Raw genomic sequence first — 23764 nt, 5'->3', positions numbered from 1 at the left:
CCTTGACTTGGTGAGTGCAGGACACGAACACAGAACATGCTCAACCGCTTCTTCCTGCAGCTCGCACTTTCTACATCTGTGTTATTGAAGAGGCCTAACTTTAAAGGATGTGAGGCCAGAAGGCAGTGTCCAGTTAGTATGCCCATCGTTAACCTCAAGCCTTCTCTCTTCATAGATATGAGCCAGTTTGTGAGTCTAATATCGTAGGAATTGCACATAGTCTTAGAAATTTTGCAGCCCCGCGCTTTTTCCCACGCCTTTTCTGCTTGATAGATCATATGCAACTCCTGTCCCATTTTGATTTCTCCCAAACGGATTGAGACTTTTACCGTCGATTCAGCAAGTTTGGAGCCCTACTTTGCCAACTCATCGGCTTTTTCGTTACCTTCTATCCCTTTATGACCGAAACCCCAATACAGATGTATGGTCTAGCCTGTGTGAAAATTTTACAATTCTTCTTTGCATTCCAGGACACTTCTTGATGAAGTGCTGTGTGAGACTATTGCCGTAATCGCCGCCTGACTATCAATGTATCTATATCTGACAGCCTGTAGGACCCAATTATTTCGATCGACACAATAAATAACCGTTAACTTGGAGCCATCGGTATACGCGTGTTTAGTATGGTCTGCCGTTTCTGCACCCTGGCGCCAACCTTCCATTCTCAATTGTGGCCCCCAGAACTCTTTCGAAGCTCAGGCACTACTATGGCCATACACGCTGGGTATAATAATTTAATTTTTACGACTATAGAATCTAAAATATTTAGCCGGGAGAATATTTTGAATTTGAAGATTGTAATAAAAAAAAGGTGTCCCATTTTGACTGTGTGTCACTGTAGACTTGAAACATTTAAACACAACCGTAAGAATTCAATATGGTTGCTTTGTTTAATGAAAACGCAGTGGACCAACTTGCAACTGCGTATGCCCTCAGAAATGCCGAGGAATGGCTGCTTATGATGCCATCATCTTCGTAGGGCGCGTAGTAAGTCCTCAGAGCGCAACAGAAGACTTATAAGGAGGTTTCTGCTAGAGGATCTGAAACCCGACAACCTCCTTGAATAGAGCGATGAGTTTCGGGTACAGTGACTAATTCCAATGTTAATTGCCAATTTTTTTTTGTTGATTCCAGACTTTCCCCTTTTACATGAAGTAGTCAAAATTGTGGAAATCTTTACTACATAAAAAATTTCCTCTGGCTCCATGTGTTGTTACGAAGTGTTTGAGATTGATGATAACGCTGATCAGCTAGCACTTAGAGACTCAGCAGAAGGAAACGAAGCCAGATTCAAAATAGGACTACTCTTATCAGCAACCTCTTATCAGAGGAAATTTTTACAAGAACAAATCGCAATAAATGTGAAAGAGTACGGCTGCTTTAGCAGTATCAAGACCTCCCTGGGCGTGGTTTACCTGCTCAGAATAATTGGTAGCTATTTTAGTGACAGAGTACTCTTCTTTGATACGGATGAGGGACATAAAAGCGCAACATCACGAGCGGTGTATCTCAAGAATTTGCTCTAGGTCCCACGCTATGGAATACGATGTATGGCGGTGTGCTACAAATCGACCTTCGCAGTGGCACGAACATGATATCGGTCGGCTATGCAGATGATATTGGTGTAGTAGTAGTGGCCTAGAAAGGATCTGCTTCAAGCATTATGTAATGACGTTGTAGTAAGAATAAAGGTATAGCTGCCAAAATTGGGGCTAGAAATGGCTAGCAGAAAGACAGAAGTGGTTTTGGTGAGCTCAAAACGTAGGAGATTATCAAATAAATTCAAAACATTTCTTGAAATATTTAGGAGCAAACATTGACTTTAAACTAACATTTAAGGAGCACTTCAGGGCGGTGTGAGAGAAATTTTCTAGAGTAAGTGGAGTGCTAACACGAATAATGTCTAACATCGGCGGCCAGGCGAAGCTACCCGTCAGCTATTATCCAACGTAAACAGCTCGACAATATTATATGCAGCAGCAGTATGGTACATATCTAAAACGACCCATCTAAAAGATATACTAGCAGCATACCGTATTACTGCTATACGAATAGGATGTGCTTATCGGACGGTGTCCGACAACGCCATCCATGTTTTATCCTGGAAAATCCCAGTAGATCTACTTTCAAGTGATATGGCCGATGCATTTGAATTTTCCGACCATTTGAAGATTTCAAGAAAAGCCGAAGGTTACTAACAATAGTTAGGTGGCAAGAACGGTGGGAAGTAGCGAGGAACGTGCACTGGACCTTCATGTTAGTTTGGAATATAGCGGAATAGTAGGGGTGGAATCACGGCGAACTAAACTACCACCTCACGCAGATATTGAGTGAGAGCATGGCGGTTTCAAGGAATATCTATATAAGCGGAAGATAGAGGAGAATCCTTTCTGTCCAAACTGTCCCACCTAATTGGAGAACGTAGAACATATAATGTTTCATTACCCTCGTTTTCACGGTGAATGACTCTATACACAGAGTTTTTGAGGAATTTAGTTCCCCTAACGTGCAGACAAATAGATTGTTGGGGTGCTGTGAGCAAGATGGCCTCTCTGCTAATGACGCGATTCACGCTTGCTGAAAGGGAGCGCATCGCCTACTCCCGTGACCTTTGGCCTTCCGGCGGTCCCGCGGGGTGTGGCCACATGAACAGGACTAGCCTGGTTTTATTGGGCCACTTGAGGGCAGTGAGTTTTTTTCCTTCCTAAACAAATGTTAATGCAAACAGTCTGTGGACTAATTTGTGTTTAAATACCTGACTGCGCTATACCACGCCTTTTGTTTAGTAATTTATTTGTATGAAATATAACTATCAATAGTTATATTACAATTAAAGGCAAATAGCAACATAGGCTATCGGCCTGAGACCACGCATTAAATTCCTTAAATGGCTCTTACTGAACATTTTTTTGTATCCAAATATGCATCAACTGTGCGGTTTCTCCGCTACTTCTGAAATTTCCATCTATTCAACAAATTGATTATCGACGACAAACTTTACGATCCGGTTCTTCTCATTCACAAACCCAACACTGTAGTTGTCAACCTTTTGTCTGCCTTGCGTCTTGATTCGCACCTTTAGTAAGTCGGTGATATCAGCCCTTGCATTGACGAGGACGTACAGCAGCAGTCCATATCTGTTATAAAAGCGGTAGTTGTTGTCAGTGAAACCCCAAACTGACTTTGGCGGTGTGACTCCATTGAATCTTGCCCTTTTTTGCGGTGTGACACAAGATACCACACGTAGCCCACGTCTTGCAAAGTTGGAACTACGCTCAGTACAGTACAAGTATATAAGCAGCTGCCACAATTTCTTTACATAATTCTAGCAATTTATATATCAAATTCATATAAAATGTAACTTGGTAAAATTTCCTCCACAATTTGTTTCTAAATGGCAAAGAAGCTGCAGGAAGTAGAAACAAAGTTCATACTTTTCCGTCTTTTTGAAAAATAGAACAAAAACCAAACCGAATTCGCGTAACTCCTTTGCTTACCAACCTACCTATCCATTGAGTTTCGAACTCAAGACTTCTGACGTGCCAGGCAAGTTCACTACTCATAATCTAGTCGCAGTCGATGCATTGATAGACTCGTCGCAGTTACAAAACAAAATTAAGAAAGATCAAGTTCGTTGCTTAGATCTTTTGATTCCCAAGGCCATCAAATAAATATTTGAAGGAAACGAATTTAATCCTAGAACGAACAATTTTAAATAAAATAAAATAACTATTGCTTTTTTAATAAAATAATGTTTATTTTACTTTCAGGTATGTTGATGGCTTAACATTTTCTACAAATAAATATTCTGTAAGTATGGAACTTTCTATATATTGGTTGTCATCCTTCTTTATTCATATCGGGTACTGTGCAATATCATGAACATTAAATTGTTATTGTTTTCCGTTTTCGAAAATGTTTGATTTGCTGGAGCCTCATTTGAGTGGTTTCATTCCACTGTACATTGAATTCCAGAGGTGGTACTGAGTAATGCTTTTAATTTATTAACTAGTTGGGTCATTTGTTGCGGCTTGTATGTAGTTTTGGATTGCCGGAGGAGGCCTAAAGTGAGAATGGGCATACATGTGCATATAGATACAGTGCTGTGCAATATTATATGTATGTGAAGTACCAGCAAGTTACGGTCGCGGTTACTGAAAGCAAAGGTAAAAAACAGGGAAGGAAAGGATATTGAAAGGCAAGGTGTGGCGAGGAAAGAGGAGAAGATTAAAGCAGAAATAGAATAGAAATAGAATAGAAATAGTTAAAGGAATGGTAAGGTGCAGAGATAGGAAGGGTGAGCAAATAAAACCAGTACCGAATCCAGAATCAAAACCAGAACCACGGTGGAACTAGAATCTGTGTCGAAGCCGAAACCAGACCCGAAGTCGAAACTAAATTCGCAATCGAAAGCGGCATAAAGGCTGAAACCGAAACTACAACCTGACTCAAATCCGACAACAGAGCCGAAGGCGAAACTAAACTTTGAACTAAAACTGGAGCCGAAGCCGGAATAAAAACTGGAATTGATGTCGTGACCTAAACCGTATCCAAATTCGAATCCAATTCCGGAACCAGAGATTGAACCGAAACCCGGAATCGGGGCCGGAACTGAAACTGCACTCAATACTAGAACAAGAACCGACGGAACTACTACCAACATCAAAAACGATATCGAAACCAAAATGGAAAGAAAATTTAAACTAAAACCGACACCGGAACCAAAGCCATATCTAAAACCGAAAAAGAAGCCGGAACCAAAGTTGGCATTTTAACCGAAACCAAAACTGAAAGTTTACCCGGCACCGTATTCGAAACCAAAACAGTGCCCGAAGCTGATACCGGTGTTGAAAACGAATCCGGATCCGATATCGAAACCAAACGCGGACCCAAAGCTGGAATTGAGGCGGGAACTTAATCGAAAACTGAATAAAATCGAAACTAGAACCACAACTAAAACGGAACCCTAAACTAGCAAAGGATCCGTGATCGAAATCAAACCCGGGCCCGAAATCGGGATTGAAGCCATAACCGAAATTAAAACCGAAACAGGAAACAAAGCCCGTATCGAAGCCAAAAAAAACTAAAAGGGACAGTAAAAACAAAATCGACACTCAAGCCGCACTAGAACTAAAACCAAGTGAAAGTGAAGTCCGCACCAACACTGGAACAGAAACCAAATCTAGAACCGAAACCTAAACCAAAACCATATCCGGAACCGAAACTGAAGGCCAAACCAAAACCAAAACTAAAATCGGAGCTGAAACCCAAAAAAATGGAAGGAAAATGTAAACTACCAAAGCTGAAACCGAAACCAAAGCCAGACTTAAAGGAGAACGCGATCCCATTACGTAAACCACAACTAAAACGAAGACAAAATCTAATCTGATACCAATGAGCTGAAATCAATTTCTAAATGTGAATCTATGAATAAAAAATCGATGGGGTTACTAAGGTTTTTCGAAGTGGAGTCGCCCCTTGACATTGATTTAGCTAACACTTCGAGTGTATTTTTGCAGTGAAAAGCTTCTCAGCGCAAACTCATCTGCCTTGCAGGTGCCGTTCGGAGTCGGTGTAAAACATGTAAGTCCCGTCCCGCCAATTTGTATTAAACAATTAAAAAGGAGGACGTGCAAATTTGGAACAGAAGCTCGGCCTAAAATCTTTTCGGAGGTATATCCAGTTTTGTCTTTATCAGCCTTGTGTTTGTGTGACTTATCCAAATCAATGGATATAAAATCGGTGTGGTGACATAAGGTCAACGGCCAAAATGTCAATTGACGTTATGACCTTCAATTGACTTAATGACACTTCTAATATAATTTTATTAAAATTAACTGTATACAGCAAAACCAAAAACTTCCTAAGGATGGTTAAGACGTTTAGTTAAATATCTTCTTTTTTGCAAAAGGGGTCCGCAGCGGTTCAGCTTTTCAAACTAGCGTCGCAGGGAAAATTTGACTTTATGGCTATTTGAAGTGGTCATAAGGTCACTTGACGTTACGGACGTTGACCTGAAGTCATCTCTAATTAAATCATAGCCTAGATCGAAATATGGGACCGGGCCCTAACTTAAATTGTGAATTAAAGTCGAAATTTTAAATGTAAACTGAAACCAGAGACGAAAATAATGTGGCATTAGCAATGCTAGTACATACATATGTGTCATAGTGACCGTTGTCGTGCTTGTTCCTCTACCCCCCCCCCCCTCCCCCCTCCTCCTTTTTTTCTACTCAGCTCAGCAGAGCTCACAGAGTATATTAATTTTGTTCGCATAAAGGTACCCCGTAACGGCATAAATTAATCGAGATAGATATATAATTCTATATATCAAAATGATCTGGGAGAAAAAAGGAATCCATTTAGCCATGTCCGTCCGTCCGTCTGTCTGTCCGTGAACACGATAACTTGAGTAAATTTTGAGGTATCTTGATGAAATTTGGTACGTAGGGCACTCATCTCAGATCGCTATTTAAAATGAACGAAATCGCACTATAACCACGCCCACTTTTTCGATATCGAAAATTTCGAAAAACCGAAAAAGTGCGATAATTCATTACCAAAGACGGATGATGAAACTTGGTAGGTGGGACCTTATGACGTAGAATAGAAAATTTTTTAAATTTTAGACAATGGGCGTGGCACCGCCCACTTTTAAAAGAAGGTAATTTAAAAGTTTTGCAAGCTGTAATTTGGCAGTCGTTGAAGATATCATGATGAAATTTGGCAGGAACGTTATTCCTATTACTATATAAGTGCAAAAAAAAATTAGCAAAATCGGATGATGAACACGCCCACTTTAAAAAAAAAAATAATTTTAAAGTCAAATTTTAACAAAAAATTAAATATCTTTACAGTATATAAGCAAATTATGTAAAAATTCCACTCCAGTAATAATATGGTGCAACAAAATACAAAATTAAAAGAAAATTTCAAAATGGGCGTGGCTCCGCCGTTTTTCATTTAATTTGTCTAGAATACTTTTAATGCCATAAGTCGAACAAAAATTAAAAAATCCATGTGAAATTTGGTAAGGGCATTGCTTCTATGATGATAACTGTTTTCTGTGAAAATGGCTGAAATCGATTGAAGGCACGCCCAGTTTTTATACACAGTCGACCGTCTGTCCTTCCGCTAGGCCGTTAACACTAAAACTTGAACAAAAATCGATACATCCTTACTAAACTTAGTTCACGTACTTATCTGAACTCACTTGTATCTTGGTATTAAAAATGGGTGAAATCCGACTATGACCACGCCCACTTTTTCGATATCGAAAATTTCGAAAAATGAAAAAAATGCTATAATTCTATACCAAATACGAAAAAGGGATGAAACATGGTAATTGGATTGGTTTTTTGACGCAAAATATAACTTTAGAAAAAATTTTGTAAAATGGGTGTGACACCTACCATATTACATAAGTAGAAGATAATGAAAAAGTTATGCAGGGCGAAATCAAAAGCCCTTGGAATCTTGGCAGGAGTACTGTTCGTGGTATTACATATGTATATAAATAAATTAGCGGTACCCTACAGATGATGGTCTGGGTCACCCTGGTCCACATTTTGGTCGATATCTCGAAAACGCCTCCACATATATAACTAAGGGCCACTCCCTTTTAAAATACTCATTAATACTTTCCATTTGATACCCATGCCATAGAAACACATTCCATGGTTACCCTAGGTTCATTTTCCTACATGGCGATTTTCCCTTATTTTGTCTCCAAAGCTCTCAGCTGAGTATGTAATGTTGGGTTATACCCGAAATTAGCCTTCCTTACTTGTTTTAAATTCATTTTATACAGATTTTTAGCAGTTTTATTCCACTGTCCCCACTTTTATATGCGCATAAGCATGTTTACTTAATTTTCATAAATTTCGCATTTCGCCACCTTTACTCCAAATCGTGTGACTGGCTGCCGAATCTTCGCCTTATACGTATTAAAATGTGCACATACACACATCACACACAGATGCTCATGAGCCAAATTACATATATAATTTCATATATTAATTTTTGTTATTTGTTGGGTCATAAACTCGTTGCTCACTCATATTCTCGCTCCGCCAACTCCAACGACAGTGCTGCTACTGCAGCAACATCGCCCTCGCTTGTGACAACAACACAACACCAGCAGATTGTGTGTGCTCAATTTTCTTGAACACTGAAATGCTGTTGCTGCTCTAAAAATGCTCAGTCGTCACCCGATTACTTTGTTGTATATTGCCTTTTATTTAAATAAATGCCTGTTGTTGTTGTTTTATACTACCTACTACTGCTGTTTCTGCTGCTCTTGTTGTCATTGTGCTGCTGCTCTGCTCGTTGTGTATTCGTTTAACACGACCAGACCAACGAGAGCAGCGCCAAAGGCAATATGTACAACTATAAACAAAAAACACAACAACAACAGCATCAAGTGTGTTTATTGGAACGAGTACAATTTCAATAAACACAAAAGAGGCGGAGGGTGTAATAAAACACCCCATCACATACAAACGTTTTCAAAAGCAGAGCAGCGCAAACATAAAAGCAACAATAACATACACAACAAACATATAAACAACAAACAAGCAAGTACAACCAGTGGTGGTTGCGTAGGAAAAATAGCAATAACAAAATATAGGCGTGAGGTTATTGGATATGTACGTACTTGTGTATATTGTTGTTGCTCAAAATATGCGGGTAAACGTAGCAGCAGCAGTGACGTTAACAGCGACTGAGCAAGTGAAATTTTTATTTGGTTGTTTTCTCTATCTTTTTTTTTGTTTTTGGCTTTTGTGAGTGACTGGCCGCCTGGCTGGTTCATCGACGTTCACTGTTTTGTGTGTGTTTGTTGCCTCTTTGCGCCCAACCGCGCGACCTCATCACTTTTTGGGTTTTATACGTTCGTTCACTCAATTGCTGCTGGTTCGTTCGCCCCATCATAAGTCAGTTTGTATATGTGTGTGTGCACTTTTATATAAATATGTAAACCTTCATTGGGTATATTTACATCTGTAGTAGATACACTGCTGACCATCTGAATAGGTTTAGAATTCGGTTTCTATGGGACAGCAGCTGTCCGGCAGCTCCATTCCATCATGACTCTTGGTTATAGTGAGTCCTGCCCGAAGCCACCAAAGCGTTGAAGTCGTGACACATATCTACATACATACATATATTTTTCTTATTATTCATACCTTGCACATTGACAACCACGAACACTAGGGCTGTAAAATTTCTTGCTGCCCTGTGACAAATAAAGACTTGGCTTGTGCACTTAATGCTTCGTAGGTGTCGCTGAGAATACCTTTCTGGTCAGAACATCTTCCTTCGTTAGCAAAACATGACCTAGCCAGCTTAATTCTATGGACTACGCAAATGTCCAAAAATCTGCCGTAAAAGTCGTCTCTTTAGTTTTCCCAGAACCACCTCATCTAATGTACCGTATGTGGTTGAGTTCCTTGTAGTTGAACGGGAACGGAAAGTGACTTGTTAAGTTTTGTCTTAAGTACCATTTGTTGCCAACAGGATTTCTCCGCTTTATTTAGAAAATTCTGACTAAGCAGGCGATGTTGCTCAACGTCGTTTAAAGTTTTACTTGTAAACCAAGCAAACACAGGTCTAAAACCGCAGCCAAAAGGTCCAATCAGATTCTGCAACAGCCTCACAAAAAATGCCTAGATTCTAGGCTACTGATCAGTGTTTTTCAGAGAGCGTTCCCTTCATAACGTAAGCACTCTATACAAATGTTATCAGGTCACAGTTTTATGGTATTTCTTCGCAGGATTTGCCGTTCGCAATTCTTTGCCGTCTTCTGCGTCTACTTTTTTCTTTTTGAAAAGACGCCTCACTTCCTACTTTAAGTTACGACAGCATTCACACACTCCTCTCATTGAGTCCAATCTCAACGCGGTATGTAAAGGCGTCCTTTTCCTTGCATTCCTATGGCATTCCTTGTCTTACCAAATGCTCCAATTCCGATATTTTTCTCAGTGTCGGCTCGAAGTGCTCTCAACATTAAGATCTGGTTGTTTGTTTTTCGATAAGGTGTCAGCCATGTATCCTAAAGGCCTGTGTTCGTCCCCTGCCCTTGCTAGGTTACGATTGCAGCTTCAAAGGGCTGCTAGATTTCGAGGCAGCAATGGAGCTAGGTCCCATAAAAGTTCTAGTATTAGTCCTTGTAGCGCGAGGCTTTTACGTTTGGTCGTCAAACAACTTCTGGTAACACTATGAACACATTCAGTCTTTGTTAGGTCTTTATTGACCAGCCAGTTCAACCTAACCTAATTCTTCCCAACAAGAATTCTGAATTTCCCGTTAGTAAGAATATCCTAGATAAAATACGAATTCGGGATCTTGCTGCCATTAGCATAAGCTGAAATAATTTTAAAACTAGATTAATTCGATCGTAAGATATTGCTTCTTATTAAAGGAGTAGGCATTCTTAAGAGGGTCTCAGTTTTACCAAGGTCAGTATTTAGCGATGATATATAGTAGCTCAGAGTTTTAAAGATTGAAGGACACTGTGTGAAATTTGTTGCAAGATTTTTTCATTTTTTTGTTTATATTACCAATTAAACATTTTTGCAGTGTTTTGGAAAATTTTAACCTTAATCGTACCCCATTGAGTTGATTCCGTGATTGCGATTAAAAATGAAAACAAATTGTATGTGATATCGAAATTTTAAGACTAAGTCTATATTCACGAATTAAACCAATACGGCAAGTTTTTTTTTTTTTTGTTTAAAACATCATAATTTTTAATAAAATCATATTTTCTTTCAAAACTAAATATTAAATAGTATCTTAATTCATATCTTGAATACGGTCGTATACTGAAAGAGAAATGCCTGAATATACGTATAGCTGAAAAAGGTCTGTATTGAAGATGTCAACAGGGAAAAACACTTAATTTAATTTCCTTTGAGCCTCTTCATATGACTGCAAGTGTACATTGCTGTTTGATTTACTGATTTGCTCATGCTCTGCGGCCGTGTGCTGTATACGTTGTCGTTGACTTCGACGTGGACGTTTTGACGTTGACGTCAACTTTTAGTTGGCCACCAAACCAGCTGCTAGCTTGGCTGTTGACTGCATTTTTCGTACGATCCCAACAGACCAGTCAGTCGTACGGTAACTTTCAAGCAGAGCGGATCGTTTTAGCGCGGTTAGTAGAGACTCCAAACAGCATGGAAAAATGAAAAATATATAAATATTTTATCAGTGTGTATGTGTACATATATTTATTTGTGAACCTTTATAAATAATATTAGTTAAAATCACCTGATAGTGTGAAACCCAGAATAAATAGCTAAAGCAGCAAATAACCTAATAATCGCTAAAAACACCCGCCCCCACTTCAAAGAAAATTTGTATATCAAACCAGTGTATATAATTTGTATACACATTTATGAAGTTCGTACGCATGACAATTGTACATATAAAATAGCAACAACATATAAATGTTATATATATATTCAAGTTATGCCAGTTGTGTAGTTTGTGACCTGACAGCCTCAAAAAGCAGCGCGCAACGAGTTCGTCGAGCGCAAAACACAGAAAATAGCAAAAAAAAAAATATTAACTAAACAAAAATTTGGGTGTAGATTTTTTTGTCGAAAACGAACGTGCAAAAGTTGGCCAAAAATTTGAAAAAAGAAAAAGTTTTAACAGAAAAAAAAGGTGGGAAAATTTTATAGAATCGCCATATTTTATAAATTCTAACCGCGTATAGACAAAAAATAACAACAACTGACGGTCCGTATCCGCGTTTTGTGAGAAACTAAAAAAAAAAAACAGTGAGAAGAAACAAAGCAAGAAAATAAAAAAAAAAATCAAATTCAATTAAAAAAAATTATACGAAAAAATTATATAAAAATTCTGAAATAGACTCAAAGTGCTTGAAAAAAGCAACAAATTATAATTATGAAGATTTTTTAAAATTAAAAAGCACATAACCGTACATGAGTGTTAGTAGTGCACTTTATAAAAAAGAATAAAAAAACTTTAAATTTCAAAAATTTTTAATTTTTGCACAAAAAGAAAATAGATTTTTTGTAACTTTTTTGCATGCAGCAAAACAACAAAAATTGTGACTCTAAAAACTAGATATAAAAGTGTGAAATACAAGTTGTTACTAAAAAACAATAAATACAAAAAATTTAGTAAATAATATAAAAATCTGTTACTTCGCATATACAAAATTTAATAAACAAAACAAATTTGTGAAATAAAAAAAATTTAATAAAACTGGCAAAATAAGGAAAAAATCATGTTTTCTGTAACAAAAAATTAGAAACACACCGAAAAAAGTGATTAGAAATATATTGCATATTTGTAGACATTCTGATAAAAATTAAAAAAAAAACACAAAATAATTTTGAGCCAAAACTAAAAAAAAAAAATTATTAAAGTTTAGACAAAAAACCAAAAAAAGTTTAGCATTAAATATAAATTCAGAACAAATTGTAGACGTTTACAAAACAAATTGAGAACAACAACAAATTTAAAAACAAATAAAAATTTTTTAAATTAATGTAATGTGTGTTTAGAGACTCGCAAAAAAAGTTTTAAATGTTAAAGTATATTCTAAACTAAATCCTACGCTATTTCAAACAGTACAAAATAAACTTAGATTGTGAAGTGAAAAAAAAAATTTTAGAAAAAAAAATTTATTTTTAAAAATAAGCATTTAAATATAATTTTTAAAAAGGAACTAATGAAAAGAGAAAATAATTTAAAAAAATTATTGAAAGAAGTTAAATAAAAAACCCAACAAATGCTTGAAGAAATGTTTAAAGTAGAAAATTAATAAGCAAGTGAATTTAAAAAAAAAATTACTTAGAAAATTTAACTATTTTTTTAACATTCTAAAGCTCAATTCTGAGTAAAAACCCACGAATTTCCAAAAAAAAATCGTGCAGTATAAAAAAGTTGGATTTCTAACAAAATTGTCGCCAACGACAGCTATAAAATGTTTGATCCATTTGTGAAAATTAAGAAAAAGCGAAATCAGCTAAATGTTGTGCGTGCAGCAATAGATAGTGTTGTTGGTGTTGGTGACCTAGTAGAGTTGGCGGCCATCGAACCGAACGAACAGCAGCAGCCGGTCTTGGATGACATTTTAGCTGAAGTGCAAGCACTTGAAGAGCAACAGCAACAGCGCGAAAAGCAACAACTGTTGCAGGATAATACGCAGCAGCAACAAATACAGCAGCAAATGCGCGGTGAGCAACAACAACACGAAGCACTTTTGACAGATAATTGTTGTTGTAGCATTAGTGGCGCAGAGCTAATTGGAGCAGCTGCAGGAGCAACAGTCGAAATTGCAGCCACAACGACCGGAGCAGCATCACCGACGGCTACAACACCTCGCTCCAGCCCCAGACCCAGCAACCGCAGCTCAACTGTAGCCAGCCCTGCAACATCGCCTACAACAACAGCAATAATTGCTGCTGCCGCATCTTCCGTTAGTTCGTCACCACTTTTAGTGGAAGCGATTGCTAGTAGCAGTAGTAGTAGTAGTGGAAGTGGTAGTGGTAGTTCTCAAGTAAGCGGCAGCATAAGTCGTCAATTGGCCAGCAGCAGCAGCAACAGCACAAGCAACAATAACAATTGTAGTCGCCTGCAACAGTTGATCTCAACGCCGCCGGTAGCTTTGCGCGGTTTGCATTCCTCTGCTTTGTATGCTGGCAGCATTGAGCAGGAGCAACAACAACAACAACAACAATCAGCTGCCTCAACATTACAGCACGTGTCAGCATTGCCGCAATTACAGCTGCATTTGCAACAACCACCACAACAACAACAACAGCAAGCACCCTCAGTGTTGCAGCAACATTTGGGTCACATCAATTTCGAAAGTGGAGCATCAAGTGAGAATAAAAACCGAGCAACGACGAGTGCAAGCGCCAGCAGCAGCAGCGGCAGTTGTAGTAGTAGTAGTAGCAGCAGCAGCCACAGCCACAACAACAACCTCTATAACAGCTTGCGCAGCAATACAGCAACATTGCAACGACATTTGGCAACACCGAGCAGCAATTTGTTGCAGGAAGCTTTTAACAATAATTTGCATAGAATTTTTAAACGTTCACACAGTTCCTCGACATTGGCGTACAACAACAACAACAACAGCAGTAATAATTACCGCAACGATAATTCCATTACGAACTCCGGGCCACCGTCACCGCCGCTCTCCATTGCTTCAACGTCATCCTTGTCGTCTTCCTCCTCTTCTTCGTCTTCGTCATCGTCTGCTTCATCAGCATCATTTGCTTCTTCTTCTTCAGCGATCTCAAATCCTGAACTCTATGCTAGCGTTTATGGCAATAATTCCAGCAGCAGCAACAACAACAACAACAACAGCAACAGAGACCACGCTAACAACAACCAACAACAAAGTTACCACCTGAATAACAGCATAATTGCCAGTCGGCTATTTGGATGTCACAGCAATAACAATAGCAACAATCAGAACGACAGTAGTAGCAGCAACAATAATAGCAACAACCACACCACCGCCACAAACAGTAACAACAACAGCCACCTCCAACAACACCTCTTAGCAGCGAGTAGCAGCAGTGTAGCAGCTGCTAACTCATCGCACTACAACAACAACAATCATCATCATCACCTGACGCATAATCATTATCGCAGCCATCATCAATCTGCTCTAACAAATTCGATTACAAATCGCATAAATCAATCGATAAGGCGTCACTTGAATCAGCAACAACAACAACAACATCACTTGCAACAGTACAATCAATCAGCGATAAATAATAATAATAATCCAACAAGTAACCACCGAATGCAACAACAACAAATTCCTCAACATTCTCGCTACCCACAACATTCGCATCATCATCAACAACAACAACAGTTGCCGCAACAACATAACTCGCCGCATTTGCAAAATCATTTGCAGCAGGGTAATTCCCAACAGCAACAACATCAAAACAGCGGGAATAGCAACAACAATAACAATCAAGTGCCGCCGCCGCAGCATCTACACAATCATCATAATCACCCACATCATTCCCAACAACAACAACAATCTCCTCTGTGCCTAGTATTATTAGTTAAATGTCCGAATTCGAAAGAATTTTGTAATGCCGCCGCCGCCAATGCCATCGCTGCTGCCGCACATTTCTGTGATAACAAAAGGTAATAAGAAAAACTTTGCAAAAAAAAATTGAAAATTTATTTCTTAATTTAAAAAAATGTATATAAAGAAGCCAAATAAGTAGTTGCCACCGAAATCTTTGAATGGAAAGTAAAAAGCTAAAAAAAATGATAGAAATGAGTGGGCGCTGAAAAAAAAAATCTTCAATTCACATTGGAAAAAAATCTTCTGAATAGCTAAGGCGGGTCTATCAAACGCAGCGGTGCATTTTTGTTAAGCTTCACAAATTTTCTGCCACTACAACTTAAAAAAAAAAAACAGAAACAGCATCCGAAAATTCTACTTTCTCCCCTTTCTCTTTAGCGCTTTCTATGCTCGGCCCATTCTCGTTGTATAATTTTTGCTCCAAAAGTTCATCGCGTGCCCTAAATTTCCATGGAGGCCGTTAACTCGCAGCACGTTCTATTGCTGTGCCCTTAATGCACAGTGGGTTGAATAGCAAAGAAATTGAAAATATTTAAATTTCAATTTTGCATTGAACTTTCAATTTTGTAAAGTTTACAAAGGCACGCAAAAACTAAAACGTGGTCTATAATTTTGACTAAGGCTGGCTGTTTTTTTTTTTTTTTTTTGTGTTGAAATTGGTCCCATTTCTGGTACGAGTGCAATTGCACCAAATAAATTTTTTGCGCTGCGTCCAATGAATCAAATTTGGTTTTGTTATTGGCAATACTAACGCCATTGCGTTAAGGTTGACGATGGCAACATGAGTATTCAGCTTCTGAATCGCAATCAGCTTTTGAATCAGAGTTATTGCCTTATATATTGAGCTATTACACAGTACTTGTCGATATCTGCATCCATCTGTTAAGAGATGTCGCTCGCTTCAAAATTCAAAGCTGTGCTCCGTTGACTTGCAGTGTTCCCAATATATGTTTAGTCCAAGAGGAGTTTGTAACAATCTGGTGTGACTGTAGCCACTGGCGTCAATGCGCCATGGTGTTACACAGTTACGGGTCAGTGTTACGGGTCAACGCCAGTGATACCTTCCTCAGTAACAGCACAATAACTCAACGAGACCATTCTCTAATGGGCGGCAATAAAAATTGGATTTATTTTATGAGCGAATAAGAGAAATACTTATAAACATATCCGTAAAACCGAAAAACAAAAAAAGTTCTGCTAAAATTGGACTCTCCATATAACTTTAATTTGAGGTTTCAATGAGTTGTCCCTTTTTTACTGATTTTTTTTTCGTTTTTACTGATATGTTTTCCTTTTATTTAGTCTTAAAAAACTATATATTTTTTACTGTCGGCCGTTCAACATTATGGACTATTCAGTCTAATGAGGTCCTCACGGACAAATGTAAAAATTTATTTCAACATGCTAAATGCGTATCTGAAGTCTGATGAGCTCATACAATCTCAAAATTTCGTGCGTTGTTTCTACTAACCAGTACTAAATTTTGCATCTTTTTCAAAGACGGGCTTAAGGTACCTTATATACCAATTTCTCGAGGGGTTTCTAAAAAATTCCCCCCAAAACCCCAAAATTTGAGCATAATTTTCTTTTGGCCCTCGCTGCAACGGGTATAAGAATTCTCATGCCTTATGACTGACCTGCAGAGCTTTAGGGATCATATTTGCCGAATTGATTCCTGTGTATTGAAATTGAAGACTGCAACTCTCGCTATTTTGTTGCCTTCTGCTTTCGTTGAGGTAATGTCCCATCGGACAACATGATTTGATTCTCATTCTTGCCGATTGGTGTCTTTCTGAAATTTTTATGCCTAAATGTTAATCATGTCTTTTATATATCATTCTCATAATTTTCTAGCATTCATACCACGTTTTACGTTATCTCAGGTAGTCATTTGGTCTTTGTCAACAAAGATGATGATTTAGGTGTTGTAATTGGCATTACTATTTCTTTTCATCTATTTGGTATATGCTTTCAAAAACAAACATTGAACTAACTTTCGTAGATCTAAAAACACTTTAAGGCCCACTTGCAGAACGGCAAGTTAATTTTTTTAGCTCATAGTTAATTTCAAAAATTTATCAAAAATGTTTGAGGGGTTACATGTCACGTTAGCTCTGAATTAAAAGTAAACTTGTTGTTCTGCAAGTACGCCTAAGTATCCCTATTTCTCTCCAACTATGGACACATTCAGTCTATGTGAGATCTATATTGACTGGTCAGTTCAACTTATCTAAGATCTATATTGACTGGTCAGTTCAACTTATATCTCAACGGGTCTAATTATGCTTCGATTGTTTGGACTTAACTGGTATTTTTGGCGCGCTTTAAGACCGTTAAGTTAGATTGCCCGTTTTCTCTCACGCGTTTCGGTACTTTTAGTTCCATCTTAAGGGAGTTTTTTATGAAAACACTGAACAAATAATGTTTCGCCTATAACATTATATTGGCCGTGTTTTTTTTTTTTACACGCGTTTACATTTGCGCATTAAAAAACGCTCGCTTAGATAATGCTTAGAAAACCCACTTAGCGGCAGTGGTTAAACAACTAGCTACAGCACAGGGTGTACCGAAAAGCAGAGACACAACCCTCTGATGGCCATAGTGAATAACATATAGCTAAATCAGTTGCGATGAATTGTGGATACGGACTATTTTGAGAGGTGATACATAGAATTAGTGTAGAGGTGAAACATATTTCATTTACATACATCTGAGTAATGCGTATTGAAATTTAGTAATACTAATTTTATGCGCAGATATTTCAGAGGTGTATTTAAAGTTTGACGCTTAGCAGTCCATATAAAATTTAAGCGTAAAGGTCTATAAATGTAAAAAAAAACACAGTATTATTGTTGTTATAATCATATCTAAAGCTGTCACTTTGTCGGAGTTGAAATTTGGTGGCCTGATTCTAATCTATTACTTACGCCAAAGCCTTTGTTTGTCTAATGTTTTCTCAAACTGTCCAGCTTTTTTTGAGATGCCTTGAGGTAATATTTAAAGTCCCTAACCGGTGCTTATTCTTGCAGGATTCTTACTGAACTTAAAAACTCAATTTCCATATTTTTAACTGTTCAATAAGAACAGTAATTTTCATTTCAACACTTTTTTTTAACAACATTGGCCCACTGTTACTGAGATGCATTCTTCTCATATCACAACGAGCGTAAAAGATCACACAAAATTATTGAGTGTAACAACCTATTTTTGGTTTTGGTAAGCGTGATGTTTATTGTGTTTGTTGTTGTATCTAGTATTTCAAAAAATGTAAATACAAAATTCTATTGCAACAACAAACACGTTCGAATGTATGCAACAGCAGCGGAATTTCCATAATGATTGAAATACTTTAGTAGCTGAGTGGTGATGAGGCGGAGCGTGTGCTGTGTGAGTTTGAAGACAGCGAGGATGTAAGGTGGTGATGTGGTTAATGCATATAAGTATCTACTACCTAATGCGCTTTGTCAGACAGCATTTATTTATATGTTGATGACCGACTAATGACGCTTGATATTTATTGTTATTGTAAGCTCAATAGGGATAACGTGCTGTTTACCTACTTTCCTGTTGCTTTCCTACTTTTCGATTGCTTGTGTACATACAATGAAATAACACCAACAAATGTAAGAAAAATAGTTAGTAGTAATTGAAATATAAGTGCTGCACTGCCCTGTCTCTCTTTCACTCAGCTCCTCTCCTAAATATCTAATATGGCAATCAAGCAAACAGGTTAAGCGTCGCGTATTATATGGGTCGCGCCTTTGACTTCTGCTATTGAATGAAGCCTGCTGTCGTAAAAATCGTGACACATTTTTATTAGCACCCAGTAAGTTTAGCTGTTTTGTCTCCCTTATCTGTGAAATTGGCTATTTGGCACAGTATCATTGGATTATTTCAATTTTAAATTAGAGAAAAATAACAAAATATGCTCAATGCTGTGGTTACTAGGACATGTTTCTGAATTTCCCTTCTTCATCAGCGAGATTTTTGGTAGCTTCAACGTTCATACTGGTGTAAAAGTATTTGCTCTCCAAATATTTGCCTTTTTTGTTGCTATTTCTTTCATACACAACTGGTAGGTACATACAAATGTATACTATATGTCTTTAAACCAAATTGTATGGAATATTTTTAGGCACGTTCAGCAGAACTTGTTCTAAGTGAATTTTGAGCAGTGTTTTATTAGCAAGCTTCCGCTGCTATATGTAAAATCAATACTATTGATATATATTTAATTAGCGATGCATTTTATTCCTTTATAAAATATGTTGTTATTGATATTAGAGAAATGTTCGACATTTTCCAAACATTTTTTGGTATTATAGAATTTTTCCAAAACGTTTTTGAGTTTGATATGCATAGTTTCAGTTATACAATTTTTCTTAAATGTCGAAAATAAAAAAAATTTAATGGATAAAATTTATTAAAAATTGACCCTGCTACTTTTCTGTTCGCTGCTATACATATGTAAAATATTCCTCTGAATTTAGAAAATTACTCAAGTTCTCCAAGTTGTACGACGCTGCATTCGGTGTTTTTTATATTTAGAAAGTTTTAACCAATTCTTTTTTTCTTTTAATTTTGTTTAGAGTATTTTTTGGGAGGTATAACTTGACGCTCTCCAGATTATATCTTAATTTTATGTAATTTCGCCGCTTTGTTCTATATTCTTGTGCTCTTTATGCCTTTAAATAGCAGCCATTTCCTCTTTCGTTTTCCCAATATATTAACTTTCTTAAATGAGGTTAATTTGTCTTGCATTGAATTTAATGCCGTCTCCAGCATCGTCTACTCTTCTTTTTTTTTATTATCTGTTGCTCTGCTTGTTGCTGCTACCGTTGATTAAATATTATATTTTAGTTTCTTTTTTCTCTTTATCTTTATTTTTCGTCTTTGTTGTAAGCCTGTTTTTTTTTTAGCTCTGGCATTATTATTATTTGCTGTCAATATTAAATTTTTTTGTTGTTGCATAGCTTTTGAATGGCATTTGTCCTGACGCGCCATGCAGACGCCTTTCAAACATTTTAATTTCATTTGGATATTATGCTTGCACAGGCTGTGTAATTATTGGTGGTGGAAATAATTTTTTGTCGCATGCGATACATTTGTTTGATATTGAAAATTGTATATATACTGCTCCTTTTTTATTCAACTAATGTCCTATTTCCATGTATCTCATGCGACTGAGGTTACCCATTGAAATTGGAACAGTTTTGCTCTTGAATTAATCCGTCTCATATTTCCTTCGGATTGCCCAAAAATCTGCACCCAACATCATCTATTCGCTAGAAGCTAAACTTATAACCAACCCTTGCATTTGTCAGCATTACGGAGTTACATAGAAACTCATTATTAAACGTACCTTTAACAATTTTAATTTGTTAAGCATTCCTGGTTATCTGGGTCCATAGTTTGGCCTCTTGTAAGAACCTTTTCGTTTAACCGTTGAATTATCATTTTTGGTCTCAACTCTTCTTAAAGTTCCTCAACACCTTTTGGAGTTTGTAGTGTGGCACGATTTCATATTGCTATATAAGTAGGACAGTGATGTCATTTTAGCGTGCTTTCTCATGTTCACACCAGTGCAATTTCCAAAACAGTGTTCAACTTCAAAGAAACGTTGACAATGTACTATAGGAAATTACCTTAATGTTCTGCAATTTTATTGGAACTTATATTAAGAGCGTAAGTACTGTGCCCAAAATAGCGTAGATAATGACTAAAAAAATTATATATGTAAATAAATTGAGCTCGCATTGCCTTTTAAGAGAAAAACATTATGGGAGTTCAAAGCTTTGTGCATTTGATTTTGGAAATGTTTCTATAGCAAATATAATCTGCGGATCGGGAACAACTTTTTTTTCATAAAATTGTTGTTTTTTCATATTTTGTTTTGTGTTGATAGCTGCTGATTTGCTATTCAATACGGTTTTCGATGTTGCATATTTGCAATAACGTAGCAAATGCATAGTCATGAAATTTGTTAGTGTATTGTAAAAATACTTTACACATATTTGCAATGCAATGGTGCTAGACCATTTGCACAACATCCAGGTGTTATTTGGTAACGATGCAACTAAATAGTTCGATTTGAGCCGTTTAGGATGGAAAATGATAATGAACTGCGTTTAGGAACATTGTTATCTTAATTGGCTGCGATGATTAGAAAACACATGAAGTATAAAGTAAGAATAGGCGAGCTACGTGAGTTTAATTATAATCTAACGTTCGGGTGCGATTTTTTAAGTAACCAAGGCCCAAGTCCTAAGTTCTTGAGATAATGATGTAAGTAAATCTAGATCGTATTATCTCTTAAGAGAAAAAAAAACATGAAAGTTCCTAAGAGATTTTCAAATGTTTCTCAATATAAATGTTATATGGTAATGAGGAAACGAAATTGTTGGACGCCGTTTTAGCAGTTTAGTATAGACAATGATTCCAAACATCCGTTCATTATCATTTTCATCTTAATTTAAGAGGTATTTGACCTTTTAAACCTTCAACCTTATGGTGTTATTTTCATAAATGAATGCAGAATATTTCTTACTCACGAAAAATTAACTTTGTTATAATACGAAGTAGTTCCTTTTTTCTGGCGTGCCTATATTTCTCTCAGAAGTAAAAATTAAGAAGAGCAAAAACTACACAAAAAAAAACAGCAAATAGGCATACCCATACATTGCCTAGCGATAAACCAGTGCTATTGGAAATAAGAACTACCAAAATACAATCGCTTTAGCCTAAAATTTTTGATTGGTTGGGGTTCTTATATTCATATATTGTGCCTGAATCAGTTTGTTTAAGTTTTTCTACTGTTTCTAAAACAATATTGAAATTTAAATAAATAATAATAAAATAAAATCTGAAAAAAATCCTTTAATCCTGACCTAACAATTGTTTTTGGCTTTGATATATATGATATATTGAAAGCTATTTTGTATGCAAAGCTCTTCAAATTGGAAGCTTCTCTTAAATATATCTTATTAGTATATTAAGGGTCGTTTTGTAAACAAGAGAACGGATGAGCCGAAAACTTGAATAAAATAACTAAGAGTAGCAATGTAGTATTAGGGTCGTTTTCTCATGTGAGCTTTAAGCTTTATCTGCCCCATACAAAAATTTTTTTTTAAACAAAATTTGTCTTTATGGGGTATATAAATTTTAAAGTTCACATGAGAAAACGGCTCTAATGCTACTCTCACTTATTTTATTCAAGTTTTCGGCTCATCCACTTCATTTTTTTGTTTAATATTTTACCAGTCGCCGTGTTTATTTTTAGTTTAATTTTTATATGCACGTGTTCTGACTTTTCGAATACCTCGGTCTGAGGTAAGTAACTTGATTTTTGACCGAAGTCCGAAGAATACCTATCATTTGTCGTTAGCCCCACCAATTTTTAGCAAATCTTAACCTTGGTTTGTCGTTCTGGTTAGGGTTAATACAATTTCTAAAAATAGTTAGCTCTCGAAAAGCCTGAAATACGATATTTTGCTATAAGCACTTCCTGTTCTGAACGAATCTTAAACAATGTTACCGAAAGTATCGACAACTGATTTGGAGGATATATTACGTAATTTTGAGGTTATTTATTTATGGTTTAGTTGTGATTGTTTCTACACTCTTTTGACAAGTGTTATAATGTATCTTTTTGTTTTTTTTTTTTTTTGTTTACTATTTTCTGTAACTTTTCGCGTAACTTTGCATTGTTTTGTGATTCGCCAACCAAATGAGCTTAGCTATTTTTGCATATCCTCGACATATTAACAAAAATTAAATGTTTCTTTTTTCAATATCCTCATTTTATTTATTTCCATGTTAATACATATATTTATATAATATTTTACTTCATTTGTGTGGGCGTTAACCGTTAAGTTTATGGCATTCTTTATTTGCTTCAAGCGTTGTTGCGCTTGTGTAGTTTTCATTTTATTTTACTCAACTACTTTTTTGAGGTCACAGGTCAATTTTTATTTACAGTGCTGTGCCGCTGCAGCGTGTGCCATTTTTTTCCCAGCTCATAAACACAACAACAACTATTTGCCCCTTTTCATGCATTAAGTGCTTTGATAATTTTGTTTTCGTGTTCATGTAGTACTTCAAACATCATAACGTAAAGGAATTTAGTTCATATCCTTTCAATTAGAAATTATCAATTCAGGTATGAATTTCATTAGTAGTTAGTCACCTCGTGCTAAATTACTTTAATTGGGTTAAGAGGTTGGTTTGATTTAGTTTAAAAAAATGAAAAGAAATAAATTGCAATTGAAATTAAATGCAAGGCCTTTGATGTTGAGAGGAAATCAAATAAGAAAAATATATTTCAGTAGAGTGCAATGGTATGATAAGTTTCGAATAAAAATAAGACGAAAGTAGTTCAAGTACGCAGGGAGCGAGATTAACCGAGTGGAATTGGGGAAATGTTGGATTTTGTATTTTGAAAGAAGTAGGGTCTCACCTCAATATGAAATGCAGTGAGTGCAGAAGTCCTACAATTAGTGTGAAACAAGCGACGTAGCGAGCATGATTGTCGTTCCTTAGTGCGCATATATGCACTGAAAGAAATGGTGCTAGTAAAATCAACAAATCGGTTCTGTTGTTCTTGACTTAACGGAGATTCGGTGAAATTGATCGAATTATGGTTAATTCAACCGAGTTCTTTGTCAAGCG

General features: G+C 36.6%; 1 protein-coding gene across 2 annotated transcripts in view; it reads left to right on the top strand.

Moving 5' to 3' along the window:
- Nucleotides 1-23764, top strand: part of rdx (BTB/POZ and MATH domain-containing protein rdx) — a 559722-nt gene that overhangs the window by 465503 nt on the left and 70455 nt on the right. The window contains exon 1 of one of the 2 annotated variants that reach the window (XM_067759029.1): nucleotides 9954-15153. The exons of the other annotated variant lie outside the window; for it this stretch is intronic. Within the exon in view, the coding sequence (XP_067615130.1) occupies nucleotides 12962-15153 (2192 nt within the window). The 5' untranslated portion in view covers nucleotides 9954-12961. Of the gene's footprint in view, nucleotides 1-9953; nucleotides 15154-23764 lie in introns of those variants that run through there. 2 annotated transcript variants of the gene reach the window in all.

This window comes from Eurosta solidaginis, chromosome 1 (assembly GCF_040869045.1).
Source record: "Eurosta solidaginis isolate ZX-2024a chromosome 1, ASM4086904v1, whole genome shotgun sequence".
Lineage (NCBI taxonomy): Eukaryota > Metazoa > Arthropoda > Insecta > Diptera > Tephritidae > Eurosta > Eurosta solidaginis.
The sequence above is the reverse complement of the archived record's forward strand: the minus strand, read 5'-3'. Positions and strand labels throughout refer to the sequence as shown.